Source organism: Pseudophryne corroboree, chromosome 2 (genome assembly GCF_028390025.1).
Source record: "Pseudophryne corroboree isolate aPseCor3 chromosome 2, aPseCor3.hap2, whole genome shotgun sequence".
In the NCBI taxonomy this organism is placed as follows: domain Eukaryota; kingdom Metazoa; phylum Chordata; class Amphibia; order Anura; family Myobatrachidae; genus Pseudophryne; species Pseudophryne corroboree.
Window position 1 is genome coordinate 424756456 of NC_086445.1, and position 18226 is coordinate 424774681.

The 18226-nt window shown below is 47.4% G+C and overlaps 1 protein-coding gene across 5 annotated transcripts in view; it reads left to right on the forward strand.

Moving 5' to 3' along the window:
• The window catches only part of TFG (trafficking from ER to golgi regulator), a 106404-nt gene that overhangs the window by 67956 nt on the left and 20222 nt on the right, over positions 1–18226 (forward strand). For all 5 annotated transcript variants that reach the window (XM_063953538.1, XM_063953539.1, XM_063953536.1 and 2 more), the window contains exons 4-5: positions 12514–12660; positions 12746–12913. In XM_063953538.1, the coding sequence (XP_063809608.1) occupies positions 12514–12660; positions 12746–12913 (315 nt within the window). The remainder of the gene's footprint in view (positions 1–12513; positions 12661–12745; positions 12914–18226) is intronic.

An 18226-nucleotide genomic window follows, 5' to 3' on the forward strand; every position in this document is an offset into this window, starting at 1 on the left:
AACCAAGTAACCGAGCCCAGGAGCCAGGAATACTTGTAACTGTTCTATAGTGACCAGACCGAAGCGACAAAGTGTCAGTGCCAGTGACTGAACACACAAATCTCTCAGAAATGTCATGCTGGTCAGAATTTTCTACATGTCAACATGTTCCCGACATGGATCACAATGCTGGTGCCAGAATCCCGATTGCCAGCATTGCGAATGTAGGTATGAAGGGAGGGGTTAGGATTAGTCTGCGGGAAGGGAGGGTTAAAACACGTAATCTAATATGTGTCGGGATGCCACTGTTGGTATTGGGATCCTGGCGGTCAGAATACTATCCCCTCCTGAAGGTTCAAGTGCCTGCATTATGTGTTATGGACAGCAAGATTTTTCCTGTGCTGTGATAATTAAACCTTTATAAATGCTAGTAGTAGTCATAGGGTGTTCTAGGATGTTAGGGACCACCTGGGGCATGCAGGTTTCTGTTTTCAGCAGATGAGTTGTTTGTAAACTAATTAGATCACGTCATGCTTTTACCCGACCTTGTCTTCCGGATCTGACCTTTCTGATGCCAGATTTTGGAACTCAAGTCTCTAATTCAATAACCTTTTTCTTTTTGCATATTCTTTGCACTTTTATGATTACAGGTTGAGTATCCCTTATCCAAAATGCAAAATCCAACATTTGTGGGTCCCCTACTGCGATAGTGACATTATCTATATTAGATATATTATTTATAAATATACATATTTAAAGATAATATATATAATAAATATGTCATTATCTCAGTAGAGGACACACAAATGTGGGCTTTTGGATAAGGGATACTCAACCTGTATTATACTGTACTTAACCCATCATTTGGCTATGTCCCGTACTGTGTGTTATAGCTGCCATGGATTTTATGTTGCACAGTTCATGGCTCCCTACAGCTGTAGAAATGATTTGATCTGAGTCCTGCCTCCTGCACACAGGTGAACTTTTCCTTTAAGAGCTGTGGATAGTGTATAATATACTTGTTTACCTCTAGGTAAAAAGAGCAGCGTTATAATGCATCCGGACACCAGTTTTATGTAATGGAGGTAACACATTGAAGATTTTTGTGAAGCCAATATCCAAAAGTGGATAAACTGTTTTAGCAGCTTGATTTTTATGTTGCTTTCCTTAAGAATTGTTTTCTTGTTTTAGTGTATGCTTGTTTTTATTGCTTGGTTTTTTTTATACTTGGCTAAGTAATTTAAGCATTGGTTTATAAGCACTTGAGTTGTCTTGTTCTGTTTCCACTGGAGTACTTGGCAGTGCTATCCTCAGATCTGTCTTGGTAGGAATTGAGGGTTTTCTCAGCCATTTCACAGCCAAACTGCATTTTGCACATCCACCCTTGTGGACTTTAAACAGAGTACATTATTTTTGTACTGCAAAGTGGAAAATATTCGTGCCATAGGTGAATCTGATGAAATGTACTGAATAAGTCTACTGTTTGACAAACAACATTTTACATTGTGGATTTTCTTAAAGTGCATTTTTTTCTGATTGCTTCAATAGTTTCTGCTCCATATCACAGTTGTTTGGTCTTGGCACCAAGTTTAATTATAGCATCCAGATGCCACTGCAGAGAAACCCATGCGTAAACACATGCTGACTACTCTGCTTATTTCCCCCCCCAACATCTGAATATCTGGGTTATGTTGAACAATGTGCTCACAGAAAGTAGTTTGCTTTCTCAATTTGTATTTCTATTAATTTAAAGAAATTGGAATGATACGAGTGAAGATGTTGCTGTAATATCTGCATTCTTGTAGTAAATGATTTTGATCCTCTTGTATAGATGCTGTTTTGCACCCCCAGAAAATAACCATTTGAAACACTGTGTGGGTCTGTGTCACAAATGAACAGCATATCTAATCTGATTAGGGTTTATAGGAATTCTGGGAAGTAAATGTGTCTTCAGCTAACTGCATGAGTTACACCCAACCTCCATAATGGATGATCTATTCCTCTCTGCTTCTCCAAATTGTAAACCGATTACAATTGTGCAAACCTTAGGATGAGTAAAGCCCCTTTCAGACATGACCGCTTTTTTGCTAGGGCTCGGCCAAACTGCCCGGGTGTTGCTTCTGTCTGAAAGGAACTAACCCAGGAAAACGTTCCAGAGTCAGCACCCCTGCTATTGACTAGGGGTTTTGACAAGCTTGGGTTATGCATGAGTGGTGCTACCGGGAATTTTACTCCCAGGTTGCCTATAGAAGTTCCAGATTTACCGGTCAAGGCTGCCTAGAGGGGGTGGGGCATCCTGCTGTAGTGTGGCAGACGCTTTTATTAGTGTGTTTTACTTTTCTCCAGACATCAGGAGAACACAACAGGGTGAGGTACAGAGTAGTATAACATGCACATGGGCAAAGTGGATCTGATAGATTGGTGTGTGGAGATGTAACCACACAGATGCAAATTCAGGAGATGGTACATTTGGGTGTTTTCACTTTCTTATTGTAACTTGGCTGCTGTAATGATGTCATTGCTGCTGTATCGAATGTCAGGTTTCAGTAACAAGAATCCAGTTGGATTTCAAAGCATCCGTTGCTTGAACATTGATCAATGCTGGCTGTATGGTGCAATGTCAGAGGAAGACACCACCGTGAAGTGCAGGGCCATATCAAAGGCCCCCTGAAATCTGTCTCAGTGCGGGAAATCACTGGCTAAAGCTTAGGGATACAAAACATGCTATCGGGTGCCACAATGCAAAACTAAGCTACAGTATCTGCCTGCAGTGTTTTGAGCCTTTTTGTCTAGGGTGCTTCTCCATACTTTAATATGAATAACTTCTAAACCATGGAATGTGCTTGGTGTCAGTGACTGTAATTCAGCCCTTCAGAGTTATATTTCCAAGTTACTTCTGCCCAAACTATCACAGATTCTCTATATTTCCATGTTTCAGTTAGTACCATGCGTTTGGTATTGTAAGGGGAGATTCAGTTATACCCCTTTCACACCGCAAATATATCACGGGGTATTGCCGGATCGAGGTGCAGGCTAATACTCCTTTCACACTGCACAAATAACCTGGTATCGACATGGCATATTGCCGGGTTGACACGGGTCAGCGTGCAGTGTAAAAGGGGCATAGCCGAAATCCCGGGTCGCCTGACCCGGCAATTCAACCCGAGAATAAAGCAGTGTTATACCCGGGTTGAATACCGGGTCAGTGGCTGCGTAAATGGGCTCCCGGGTCGATGGGACCCGTTTACTACAGCAGGGAGAGGCGGCGCGGAAATAATCTCATCTCCCAGCGCCACCTCTGCCGTCGGCTCCTCCCCCCACTGCTATGGCAACCCGCCCGGCATATTACCGGGTCAGGGAAGCCTGCAGCATCGGCCAACGCCGGATCCCACCCGGGAAGTACCCGTTTCTTATTCCCGGGTGGGATCCAACATAGGCAGTGTGAAAGGGGTAAAAAGATCAGTCACTTTTGAATATCCCGGGTCGAGTAACCTTGCATTTCAACCCGGTATAAAAGCAGTGTTATACACTGGTTGGATCCAGGTCAGTGTGCACTCTAAAGTGTCCAACCTGGGCTATTCAACCCCGCATTCATGTAAAAGTGCTAATTGGCTGTTCTTTATGTGCCTTGATGATGTCAGCAGCCTGAGCCCTGCTACACAGGTGAGAACAGAGAGCATTAAGATTTAGGGGTGATGCAGAGAGTGCTAGGCAGCTGTATACCCCCCAACTTATTAAAAGTACAAAGAGGGACCATGGCACATGCTAAACGCGCGTGTGCCCGGAAAGGGGGAATGGCCAATATGAAAGGGGGCAGAGCTGCGTTCACGAGTCACACCCCTTTGTACCATCACTGAGCAGGCATGCCCAGCACTCTCTGAGCTGATGGCATGCCACCTCTGTCACCTGTGAATAAATCTATTCACCGCTACTCTGCTAAGGAGAGCAGCAGCGACAGGAGCCTCCCCGGGCAATAACCTCGCCCACCGTACACCTTCCCCACCACTCCCACACCAATTAACCCCCCCCCCCCAAAGTTGTGTTTTTAAATTGAGAACTTGCCACTGAAGGGGTTAAAGATGCAATTGTGTATAAAAACAGCTCTGTCAGCCATGATTCCTGCAATGCTGTGAGCTGTCCCCACCCTCTCCTTTTGTCCCCTTCTGACACCTCATCGTTCTGAGCCAAAAAAAAAGTCCATTTAAAATGACATCCATGGTGTTTTAATTGCTGACCCGGGTTGAGTTAAAAGGAGCCAACCCTGCAATAACCCGGGTTGAAAGTGTAGTGTGAAAGGGTCGGACCCAGGTTCAAAATACCGGGTCGAACCCAGGTTTGCGGTGTGAAAGGGGTATTAATTTAGTTATTCCCGGGTTGGTGCCTTTCACACTGAACCCGGGTCACCCATGTTAAACACTGTGGTGTGATTTCAAATGGACTTTTCTGGCTCACATTGATGGAAAAGGAGGGGCTGGAGACTGCTCTGAGCAGACACATAAACAGCCAATCAGCACCTTTTTCCGAGACCCGGTTTGAAAATCGTGGGTCAGAGGCTTTTACACTGCACAATGACCCTGGTCCGACCCGTGTTTAACCTGGGTTGCTCGACTCGGGATATTCACTTTGGTGCTTTCACACTGCACAACGACCTGGGTCAATCCAGCAACAACCAGGGTTATTGATGCGATGTAAGAGTGGAAAAAAAACACCGGGTCAGACCCGGGTTTGCGATCTGAAAGTGGTATCTGTAATGTGATCCTGGAGCTATTCAATTGTTGCTCCAATCAGATGCCCATTATTTCTGCTCGCATACTTCATGATTACTTCGGGCGCCTAAAAAATGTGAATCTCCCTATGGGATTCATTGGGCGTTCTCCACATGTGAACTCTGCCTGGTGTAGGGAACAGCAAGAAGGATGACTTATCAGACTGTATTAAGTGGGTTCCAGTCGTCAGACGTACAATGTTGACAATATTTTTATACCTTTTTACAATTGTTTGTAATCAGATATTTGGCAATTAATGCTCTACAGTGATTGTTGGATATGTGAAGCTCTTGTTGCCTGTATTTCTGGAAACAGGGTTTTCAAGATAATGGTGTTTTGTGGATATGTTTTGTTGCAGCAATTCTATTTTCTCTGACGTCCTAGTGGATGCTGGGAACTCCGTAAGGACCATGGGGAATAGCGGCTCCGCAGGAGACTGGGCACAAAAGTAAAAGCTTTAGGACTACCTGATGTGCACTGGCTCCTCCCCCTATGACCCTCCTCCAAGCCTCAGTTAGATTTTTGTGCCCGGCCGAGAAGGGTGCACACTAGGGGCTCTCCTGAGCTTCTTAGTGAAAGTTTAGTTTTAGGTTTTTATTTTCAGTGAGACCTGCTGGCAACAGGCTCACTGCATCGAGGGACTAAGGGGAGAAGAAGCGAACTCACCTGCGTGCAGAGTGGATTGGGCTTCTTAGGCTACTGGACACCATTAGCTCCAGAGGGACCGAACACAGGCCCAGCCTCGGAGCTCGGTCCCAGAGCCGCGCCGCCGGCCCCCTTACAGAGCCAGAAGCAAGAAGAGGTCCGGAAAAATCGGCGGCAGAAGACATCAGTCTTCAACAAGGTAGCGCACAGCACTGCAGCTGTGCGCCATTGTTACTCAGGCACACTTCACACTCCGGTCACTGAGGGTGCAGGGCGCTAGGGGGGGGGCGCCCTGAGCAGCAATGTAAAACACCTTGGCTGGCATAAATACACCACATATAACCCCCAGGGCTATATGGATGTATTTTAACCCCTGCCAGAACTCACCAAAAAAGCGGGAGAAAAGGCCGCCGAGAAGGGGGCGGAGCCTATCTCCTCAGCACACGGGCGCCATTTTCCATCACAGCTCCGCTGGAAGGACGTCTCCCTGACTCTCCCCTGCAGTCCTGCATTACAGAAAAGGGTAAAAAAGAGAGGGGGGCACTAATTTGGCGCAGTTTTAATACTAACAGCAGCTATAAAGGGAAAAGCACATTTTATAGTGGTATTCCTGTATATATATAGCGCTCTGGTGTGTGCTGGCATACTCTCCCTCTGTCTCCCCAAAGGGCTAGTGGGGTCCTGTCCTCTATCAGAGCATTCCCTGTGTGTGTGCGGTGTGTCGGTACGATTGTGTCGACATGTTTGAGGAGGAAAATGAGATGGAGGCGGAGCAATTGCCTATTATACAGTTGTCACCCCCTAGGGCATAGGTCTTCAACCTGTGGCCCTCCAGCTGCTGCGGAACTACACATCCCAGCATGCCCTGCCTCAGTTTTACCATGCCTTAATAGCAAAACTGTGGCAGGGCATGGTGGGATGTGTAGTTCCGCAGCAGCTGGAGGGCCACAGGTTGAAGACCCATGCCCTAGGGAGTCGACACCTGAGTGGATGAGCTTATGGAAGGAATTGCGTGACCGTGTCAGCTCTTTACGACAGACAGTTGACGACATGAGACAGCCGGCTACTCAGCTTGTGCCTGTCCAGGGGTCTCAAGCGCCATCAGGGGCTTTAAAACGCCCGTTACCTCAAATGGCAGACACAGACACGGATACTGACTCCAGTGTCGATGATGAGGAGACAAACGTGACTTCCACTAGGGCCACACGTTACATGATTGAAGCAATGAAAAATGTATTGCATATCTCTGATAATACAAGTACCACTAAAAAGGGTATTATGTTTGGTGAGAAAAAACTGCCTGTAGTTTTTCCTGTATCCGAGGAATTAAATGAAGTGTGTGATGAGGCGTGGGTTTCCCCCGATAAAAAAACTGATAATTCCTAAAAGGTGGTTGGCATCGTACCCTTTCCCGCCAGAGGATAGGGCACGTTGGGAAACACCCCCTAGGGTGGATAAAGCGCTCACACGCTTGTCTAAACAGGTAGCACTACCCTCTCCTGATACGGCCGCCCTAAAGGAACCTGCCGATAGAAAGCTGGAGAATATCCTAAAATGTATATACTCTCACACGGGTGTTATACTGCGACCAGCAATCGCCTCAGCCTGGATGTGCAGTGCGGGCCTGGCGTGGTCGGATTCCCTGACTGAAAATATTGATACCCTAGATAGGGACAGTATATTACTGACTATAGAGCATTTGAAGGATGCATTTCTATATATGCGTGATGCACAGAGGGATATTTGCCGTCTGGCATCAAGAGTTAGTGCGCTGTCCATTTCTGCAAGAAGAGATTTATGGACCCGGCAGTGGTCAGGTGATGCGGATTCTAAAAGGCACATGGAAGTATTGCCTTATATGGGGGAGGAGTTATTTGGGGTAGGTCTATCAGACCTGGTAGCCACGGCAACTGCTGGAAAATCCACATTTTTACCCCAGGTAGCTTCTCAACCTAAGAAGACGCCGTATTATCAGGCGCAGTCCTTTCGGCCCCATAAGGGCAAGCGGGCAAAAGGCGCCTCATTTCTGCCCCGTGGCAGAGAGAGGAAAAAGGCTGCAGCAAACAGCCAGTTCCCAGGAACAAAAGCCCTCTCCCGCCTCTGCAAAGTCCTCATCATGACGCTGGGGCGTTACAAGCGGACTCAGGCACGGTGGGGGCCCGTCTCAAGAAGTTCAGTGCGCAGTGGGCTCACTCGCAAGTGGACCCCTGGATCCTTCAGGTGGTATCTCAGGGGTACAAATTGGAATTCGAGACGTCATCCCCTCGCCGTTTTCAAAAGTCTGCTTTACCGACGTCTCCCTCAGACAGGGAGGCAGTATTGGAAGCCATTCACAAGCTGTATTCCCAGCAGGTGATAATCAAGGTACCCCTCCTGCAACAGGGAAAGGGGTACTATTCCACACTATTTGTGGTACCGAAGCCGGACTGCTCGGTGAGACCAATTTTAAACCTAAAATCCTTGAACACTTACATACAAAGGTTCAAATTCAAGATGGAGTCACTCAGAGCAGTGATTGCAAACCTGGAAGAAGGGGACTATATGGTGTCTCTGGACATCAAAGATGCTTACCTACATGTCCCAATTTACCCTTCTCACCAAGGGTACCTCAGGTTTGTGGTACAGAACTGTCACTATCAGTTTCAGACGCTGCCGTTTGGATTGTCCACGGCACCCCGGGTCTTTACCAAGGTAATGGCCGAAATGATGATACTCCTTCGAAGGAAGGGAGTTTTAGTTATCCCTTACTTGGACGATCTCCTGATAAGGGCAAGATCCAGGGAACAGTTGGAAGTCGGAGTAGCACTATCTCAGATAGTGCTGCGCCAGCACGGTTGGATTCTCAATATTCCAAAATCGCAGCTGATCCCGACGACACGACTTCTATTCCTAGGGATGATCCTGGACACAGTCCAGAAAAAGGTGTTTCTCCCGGAGGAGAAAGCCAGGGAGTTATCCGAACTAGTCAAAAATCTCCTAAAACCAGGCCAAGTCTCAGTGCATCAATGCACAAGGGTCCTGGGAAAGATGGTGGCTTCTTACGAAGCAATACCATTCGGCAGATTCCACGCAAGAACCTTCCAGTGGGATCTGCTAGACAAATGGTCCGGGTCGCATCTTCAGATGCATCAGCGGATAATCTTGTCACCAAGGACAAGGGTATCTCTCCTGTGGTGGTTGCAGAGTGCTCATCTTCTAGAGGGCCGCAGATTCGGCATTCAGGACTGGGTCCTGATGACCACGGATGCCAGCCTGAGAGGCTGGGGAGCAGTCACACAGGGAAGAAATTTCCAGGGCTTGTGGTCAAGCCTGGAGACATCACTTCACATAAATATCCTGGAGCTAAGGGCCATCTACAATGCTCTAAGCCTAGCAAGACCTCTGCTTCAAGGTCAGCCGGTGCTGATCCAGTCAGACAACATCACGGCAGTCGCCCACGTAAACAGACAGGGCGGCACAAGAAGCAGGAGGGCAATGACAGAAGTTGCAAGGATTCTTCGCTGGGCGTAAAATCATGTGATAGCACTGTCAGCAGTGTTCATTCCGGGAGTGGACAACTGGGAAGCAGACTTCCTCAGCAGACACGACCTCCACCCGGGAGAGTGGGGACTTCACCCAGAAGTCTTCCACATGATTGTGAACCGTTCGGAAAAACCAAAGGTGGACATGATGGCGTCCCGCCTCAACAAAAAACTAGACAGGTATTGCGCCAGGTCAAGGGACCCTCAGGCAATAGCTGTGGACGCTCTGATAACACCGTGGGTGTACCAGTCAGTGTATGTGTTCCCTCCTCTGCCTCTCATACCCAAGGTACTGAGAATCCTAAGAAGGAGAGGAGTAAGGACTATACTCGTGGCTCCGGATTGGCCAAGAAGGACTTGGTACCCGGAACTTCAAGAGATGCTCACAGAGGACCCGTGGCCTCTACCTCTAAGAAAGGACCTGCTCCAGCAGGGACCCTGTCTGTTCCAAGACTTACTGCGGCTGCGTTTGACGGCATGGCAGTTGAACGCCGGATCCTGAAGGAAAAAGGCATTCCGGATGAAGTCATCCCTACCCTGATCAAAGCCAGGAAGGATGTAACCGTACAGCATTATCACCGTATTTAGCGTAAATATGTTGCGTGGTGCGAGGCCAGGAAGGCCCCTACAGAGGAATTTCAACTGGGTCGTTTCCTGCATTTCCTGCAAACAGGACTGTCTATGGGCCTAAAATTAGGGTCCATTAAGGTTCAAATTTCGGCCCTGTCGATTTTCTTCCAGAAAGAACTGGCTTCAGTTCCTGAAGTTCAGACGTTTGTCAAGGGGGTACTGCATATACAGCCTCCTTTTGTGCCTCCAGTGGCACCTTGGGATCTCAAAGTAGTTTTGGGGTTCCTAAAATCACATTGGTTTGAACCACTCACCACTGTGGACTTAAAATATCTCACATGGAAAGTGGTAATGCTGTTAGCCCTGGCTTCAGCCAGGCGTGTCTCATAATTGGCGGCTTTATCCTATAAAAGCCCTTACCTAATTTTTCATACGGACAGGGCAGAATTGAGGACTCGTCCTCAATTTCTCCCTAAGGTGGTTTCAGCGTTTCACTTGAACCAGCCTATTGTGGTACCTGCGGCTACTAGGGACTTGGAGGACTCCAAGTTGCTGGACGTAGTCAGGGCCCTGAAAATATGTTTCCAGGACGGCTGGAGTCAGAAAATCTGACTCTCTGTTTATCCTGTATGCACCCAACAAGCTGGGTGCTCCTGCTTCTAAGCAGACTATTGCTCGTTGGATTTGTAGTACAATTCAGCTTGCACATTCTGTGGCAGGCCTGCCACAGCCAAAATCTGTAAAAGCCCATTCCACAAGGAAGGTGGGCTCATCTTGGGCGGCTGCCCGAGGGGTCTCGGCTTTACAACTTTGCCGAGCAGCTACTTGGTCAGGGGCAAACACGTTTGCTAAATTCTACAAATTTGATACCCTGGCTGAGGAGGACCTTGAGTTCTCTCATTCGGTGCTGCAGAGTCATCCGCACTCTCCCGCCCGTTTGGGAGCTTTGGTATAATCCCCATGGTCCTGACGGAGTTCCCAGCATCCACTAGGACGTCAGAGAAAATAAGAATTTACTTACCGATAATTCTATTTCTCGTAGTCCGTAGTGGATGCTGGGCGCCCATCCCAAGTGCGGATTGTCTGCAATACTTGTACATAGTTATTGTTACAAAAATCGGGTTATTATTGTTGGGAGCCATCTTTCAGAGGCTCCTCTGTTATCATGCTGTTAACTGGGTTCAGATCACAGGTTGTACGGTGTGATTGGTGTGGCTGGTATGAGTCTTACCCGGGATTCAAAATCCTTCCTTATTGTGTACGCTCGTCCGGGCACAGTATCCTAACTGAGGCTTGGAGGAGGGTCATAGGGGGAGGAGCCAGTGCACACCAGGTAGTCCTAAAGCTTTTACTTTTGTGCCCAGTCTCCTGCGGAGCCGCTATTCCCCATGGTCCTTACGGAGTTCCCAGCATCCACTACGGACTACGAGAAATAGAATTATCGGTAAGTAAATTCTTATTTTTTTAAATTTTTTTTAAACCCAATCCAAAACGTCAATGTTCTGCAGTCCTGTTCACTTGGCTTTCAGCCACTTTTCCTCTTAACTGATATCTATCCATGCTCTATGTATGCTTCCGTTCCCTCCACATATATTGACTGCAGTGGTTGTTTGTCACAAATGCTCCTGCTATACATGTACCAACAACCTGCCCTGATTGACTTCCACAGGAATGGTTACTCACCACAATCTGTAATACATAGACATTGGAACTATACAGCATAAACAATCAAAATAATAACAGAGCAGCCTTATGAATGTTCTTGCAGTGCGGCCAACACAAACCATTTCAGTTCCTATGTCTGATATTTACTACTTTGTTATTTTTTTTTTGTCTGCCATCTGCATGTTCATTAGACAGTCACAATTTATAATGTCAAGTGACTGTTGCACATTACTAAGAAAAACGAAATACCTGTACTACCCATTTTCCTTGAATCACAATTAAAATATGTAATTTTCTTTCTTTTTTTTTTCTTTCCCTTAGGGGTTCTGTTAGATGGTGTATACGGGTGGTCTTCAGGTTGCCGACTGTCGGTATCCCGGCGCACAGTATACCGGCGCCAGAATACCGACAGCCGGCATACCGACAGTTTTTCTCTCTCGTGGGGGTCCACGATCCCCCTGGAGTGAGAATAAATAGCGTACCGTGCCCGCTGTCGGTATGCCGGCGGTCGGGCTTCCGGCGCCAGTATGCTGGTCGCCGGGAGCCCGGCTGCCGCCATACCATACCACACCCGGTGTATACTAGTCGGGGATATTGCTTTCTTTGTCCAGTGCTCACCGCTACTGCACTGTATATAATTGATCCATGTTTTTAAAGTGATTGGCACGTGCAGTAGGTGGTTTTGACAGCATCATTCCTCATAGTCCAGTCCACAAAAATAATGTGATTAATGTCATCCTCATGTTAATGTGATTTATTATTGTACTTTAGAAGAGAAAAAAAGTTTTGATCCATGGGAGTTTATCTCCCCTACACTTCTTCCCCAGATCCCAGGTTATATCACTGGTTCCCCATAATGGGCAACGCATCAACTGCACGGAAGATACAGGCTTAATATGATAACACAGAATATGCTTCTAACATTTAGATTCCTGTAGGGGTATACTTGTTTATAGCAATATCAAAGCTTTGTGATGTAATGTAAATAGGCAGAGAAATTGGATTCTTTAGGCCAGTGGTTCCTAAACTTTCTTAAATCACAGCACCATACAGTGTCAGCATTTTTTTTTTTTTCTGCACCCCATGGCCAAAAGTTTCTTATTGAGAGATTCCGCAAAACTTACTAAAGTAAATTGTGTTTATCTGTCATCCTTAGGATCCGTCATGTGGTGGAGGAGAGGGTTGCACTTTGATTTGGTTCTGTACCACCACCCATGGCACCCAGTTTGGGGACCACTTGTTGTAGACAATATGTGGCAAAAAATGCTCTTTATAGTAGTATTAATGGATCAAAAATATTGTTATGATTGTACATGGTTTTTTTTAATTTTTATTCTCTATTGCTAAAAATGTTCAATTGCTTGCAGTTAATGGACAGCCACGTCCTCTCGAATCCAGTCAAGTAAAGTATCTACGCCGAGAGCTGATAGAACTGCGTAACAAAGTCAACCGTCTGCTGGACTGTTTAGAGCCCCCGGTGGAACCTGGGATTCCGAGCAGCCTGCAGGACACTGGTAATTGTAGCACTGCCCAGCATGTCAGTCAGCGTCTCCTGTCCTATACCTAGGTGCTCATTTACTGTTGCTTTTTACAAAACAGAATCTGTGGATGGTCGAGAAGAGAAACAGACTGCTCCAGACTCCTCTGTTAAGCCGTCTACTCAAGTTATGGCTGCCAGCATGTCTGCTTTTGATCCCCTCAAGAATCCAGATGAAATCAATAAAAATGTCATGTCTGCTTTTGGACTAACAGAGGACCAAGTTACTGGTATGCTCTGTAATGACTGAGTGGGAGAACTTAATGTTTACTGCAAAAATGCTTTAGGAGTTATTAGTGGCCCATACACTTGCTTTATTTTGTATATAATATATAGATGCATGTAGAATTGGGGTGTATGATAGGTGGCTATTAGGGGATGTTTCTTGTTTGTGCACACATGGGCTCCGATGTATTTGTTTTTTATCCTTAATTCATTTTTTATTCAGTTTTAAATATATTTAATATATTGAATGTTATTTCTCAGGGACACTGAACAGGTTTTAGGTATGTTTTCCATCATTGTACACATCAGGTTTGTTGGATCAGATAACCTAATGGTATTGTAGGAGATGACCCTAACTTTGTTCTAGCACAGATTTAAGGTTTGTATTTGAATATCTTACATTATTTAGTGGTATAGAAGCCATATGGACTTTAACATATAGAGCTTTCTCTAACGTCCTAAGTGGATGCTGGGGACTCCGTCAGGACCATGGGGAATAGCGGCTCCGCAGGAGACAGGGCACAAAAATAAAGCTTTAGGATTAGGTGGTGTGTACTGGCTCCTCCCCCTATGACCCTCCTCCAAGCCTCAGTTAGGTTTTTGTGCCCGTCCGAGCAGGGTGCAATCTAGGTGGCTCTCCTAAAGAGCTGCTTAGAAAAAGTTTTTAGGTTTTTTATTTTCAGTGAGTCCTGCTGGCAACAGGCTCACTGCATCGAGGGACTTAGGGGAGAGAATTTCAACTCACTTGCGTGCAGGATGGATTGGATTCTTAGGCTACTGGACACCATTAGCTCCAGAGGGAGTCGGAACACAGGTCTCACCCTGGGGTTCGTCCCGGAGCCGCGCCGCCGACCCCCCTTACAGATGCTGAAGATTGAAGGTCCGGAAACAGGCGGCAGAAGGCTCTTCAGTCTTCATGAAGGTAGCGCACAGCACTGCAGCTGTGCGCCATTGTTGTCACACACTTCACACCAAGCGGTCACGGAGGGTGCAGGGCGCTGCTGGGGGCGCCCTGGGCAGCAATATTTAATACCTTTATGGCAAAAGAATACATCACATATAGCCATTGAGGCTATATGTATGTATTTAACCCATGCCAGATATCTAAAACTCCGGGAGTAAAGCCCGCCGAAATAGGGGGCGGGGCTTATTCTCCTCAGCACACAGCGCCATTTTCCTGCTCAGCTCCGCTGTGAGGAAGGCTCCCAGGACTCTCCCCTGCACTGCACTACAGAAACAGGGTAAAACAGAGAGGGGGGGCATTTTTTGGCGATATTTTGATATATTTAAGCTGCTATAAGGAACAACACTTATATAAGGTTGTTCCCATATATATTATAGCGCTTGGGTGTGTGCTGGCAAACTCTCCCTCTGTCTCCCCAAAGGGCTAGTGGGGTCCTGTCTTCGATAAGAGCATTCCCTGTGTGTCTGCTGTGTGTCGGTACGTGTGTGTCGACATGTATGAGGACGATGTTGGTGTGGAGGCAGAGCAATTGCCGATAATGGTGATGTCACCCCCCAGGGAGTCGACACCGGAATGGATGGCTTTGTTTATGGAATTACGTGATAATGTCAGCACATTACAAAAATCAGTTGACGACATGAGACGGCCGGCAAACCAGTTAGTACCTGCCCAGGCGTCTCAGACACCGTCAGGGGCTGTAAAGCGCCCTTTACCTCAGTCGGTCGACACAGACCCAGACACAGACACTGAATCTAGTGTCGACGGTGATGAAACAAACGTATTTTCAAGTAGGGCCACACGTTATATGATCACGGCAATGAAGGAGGCTTTGCATATCTCTGATACTGCAAGTACCACAAAAAGGGGTATTATGTGGGGGGTGAAAAAACTACCTGTAGTTTTTCCTGAATCAGAGGAATTAAATGATGTATGTGATGAAGCGTGGGTTAACCCAGATAGAAAAGTGCTAATTTCAAAAAAGTTATTAGCATTATACCCTTTCCCGCCAGAGGTTAGGGCGCGCTGGGAAACACCCCCTAGGGTGGATAAGGCGCTCACACGCTTATCAAAACAAGTGGCGTTACCGTCTCCTGATACGGCCGCCCTCAGGGATCCAGCTGATAGGAGACTGGAAACTACCCTAAAAAGTATATACACACATACTGGTGTTATACTGCGACCAGCCATCGCCTCAGCCTGGATGTGCAGTGCTGGGGTCGTCTGGTTGGATTCCCTGACTGAAAATATTGATACCCTGGATAGGGACAGTATTTTATTGACTATAGAGCAATTAAAGGATGCTTTCCTTTATATGCGAGATGCTCAGAGAGATATTTGCACTCTGGCATCGAGAGTAAATGCGATGTCCATATCTGCCAGAAGGAGTTTATGGACGCGACAGTGGTCAGGTGATGCGGATTCCAAACGACATATGGAAGTATTGCCGTATAAAGGGGAGGAATTATTTGGCGTCGGTCTATCGGATCTGGTGGCCACGGCAACTGCCGGAAAATCCACCTTTTTACCTCAGACCCCCTCCCAACAGAAAAAGACACCGTCTTTTCAGCCGCAGTCCTTTCGGTCCTATAAGAACAAGCGGACAAAAGGACAGTCATATCTGCCTCGGGGCAGAGGAAGGGGTAAGAGAGGGCAGCAAGCAGCCCCTGCCCAGGAACAGAAGCCCTCTCAGGGTTCTGCAAAGCCCTCAGCATGACGCTGGGGCCTTACAAGCGGACTCAGGAGCGGTGGGGGGGTCGACTCAAGAATTTCAGCGCACAGTGGGCTTGCTCACAGGTGGACCCCTGGATCCTGCAGGTAGTATCTCAGGGTTACAGGTTGGAATTCGAGAAGTCTCCCCCTCGCAGGTTCCTAAAGTCTGCTTTGCCAACGTCTCCCTCAGACAGGGCGACGGTATTGGAAGCCATTCACAAGCTGTTTTCTCAGCAGGTGATAGTCAAGGTACCCCTCCTACAACAGGGAAAGGGGTATTACTCCACGCTATTTGTGGTACCGAAGCCGGACGGCTCGATAAGACCTATTCTAAATCTGAAATCTTTGAACCTGTACATACAAAAATTCAAGTTCAAGATGGAGTCACTCAGAGCAGTGATAGCGAATCTGGAAGAAGGGGACTTTATGGTGTCCCTGGACATAAAGGATGCTTACCTCCATGTCCCAATTTGCCCTTCACATCAAGGGTACCTCAGGTTCGTGGTGCAAAACTGTCATTATCAGTTTCAGACGCTGCCGTTTGGATTGTCCACGGCACCTCGGGTCTTTACCAAGGTAATGGCCGAAATGATGATTCTTCTGCGAAGAAGAGGCGTATTAATTATCCCTTACTTGGACGATCTCCTGATAAGGGCAAGGTCCAGAGAACAGCTGGAGGACGGAGTAGCACTAACCCGACTAGTGCTGCAACAACACGGGTGGATTCTGAATTTTCCAAAATCTCAGTTGACCCCGACGACACGTCTGCTGTTCCTGGGAATGATTCTGGACACGGTTCAGAAAAAGGTGTTTCTTCCGGAGGAGAAAGCCAGGGAGTTATCCGAACTTGTCAGGAACCTCCTAAAACCAGGGAAAGTGTCTGTGCATCAATGCACAAGAGTCCTGGGAAAGATGGTGGCTTCTTACGAAGCGATTCCATTCGGCAGATTCCACGCACGAACTTTTCAGTGGGATCTGCTGGACAAATGGTCCGGATCACATCTGCAGATGCATCAGCGGATAACCTTATCGCCACGGACAAGGGTGTCTCTTCTGTGGTGGTTGCAGAGTGCTCATCTGTTAGAGGGCCGCAGATTCGGCATACAGGACTGGGTCCTGGTGACTACGGATGCCAGTCTGAGAGGCTGGGGAGCGGTCACACAGGGAAGAAACTTACAGGGAGTATGGTCAAGCCTGGAGATGTCTCTTCACATAAATATACTGGAGCTAAGAGCGATTTACAATGCTCTAAGTCTGGCAAACCCCTGCTTCAGGGTCAGCCGGTGTTGATCCAGTCGGACAACATCACGGCAGTCGCCCACGTAAACAGACAGGGCGGCACAAGAAGCAGGACAGCAATGGCAGAAGCTGCAAGGATTCTTCGCTGGGCGGAAGATCATGTGATAGCACTGTCAGCAGTATTCATTCCGGGAGTGGACAACTGGGAAGCAGACTTCCTCAGCAGACACGATCTACACCCGGGAGAGTGGGGACTTCATCCAGAAGTCTTCCACATGATTGTGAACCGTTGGGAAAAACCAATGGTGGATATGATGGCGTCCCGCCTCAACAAAAAACTGGACAGGTATTGCGCCAGGTCAAGAGACCCTCAGGCAATAGCTGTGGACGCTCTGGTAACACCGTGGGTGTTCCAGTCAGTGTATGTGTTCCCTCCTCTGCCTCTCATACCAAAAGTACTGAGAATTATACGGCAAAAGGGAGTAAGAACGATACTAGTGGCTCCGGATTGGCCAAGAAGAACTTGGTACCCGGAACTTCAAGAGATGCTCACGGAGGATCCGTGGCCTCTACCTCTAAGACGGGACCTGCTTCAGCAGGGGCCGTGTCTATTCCAAGACTTACCGCGGCTGCGTTTGACGGCATGGCGGTTGAACGCCGAATTCTAAGGGAAAAAGGCATTCCGGAAGAGGTCATTCCTACACTGGTAAAAGCCAGGAAGGAGGTGACTGCACAACATTATCACCGCATTTGGAGAAAATATGTTGCGTGGTGTGAGGCCAGGAAGGCCCCCACGGAGGAATTTCAACTGGGTCGATTCCTACATTTCCTGCAAACAGGATTGTCTATGGGCCTCAAATTGGGGTCCATTAAGGTTCAAATTTCGGCCCTGTCGATTTTCTTCCAGTAAGAATTGGCTTCAGTTCCTGAAGTCCAGACTTTTGTAAAAGGAGTACTACATATACAGCCCCCGGTTGTGCCCCCAGTGGCACCGTGGGATCTTAATGTAGTCTTGGATTTTCTCAAATCCCATTGGTTTGAGCCGCTCAAATCGGTGGAGTTGAAGTATCTTACATGGAAAGTAACCATGCTACTGGCCCTGGCTTCAGCCAGGAGAGTATCAGAATTGGCGGCTTTATCATATAAGAGCCCATATCTGATTTTCCATACGGACAGGGCAGAACTGCGGACGCGTCCTCATTTTCTGCCTAAGGTGGTGTCAGCGTTTCACCTGAACCAGCCTATTGTGGTGCCTGCGGCTACTAACGATTTGGAGGATTCCAAGTTGTTGGACGTGGTCCGGGCATTGAAAATATATATTTCAAGAACGGCGGGAGTCAGAAAGTCTGACTCACTGTTTATATTGTATGCACCCAACAAGATGGGTGCTCCTGCTTCTAAGCAG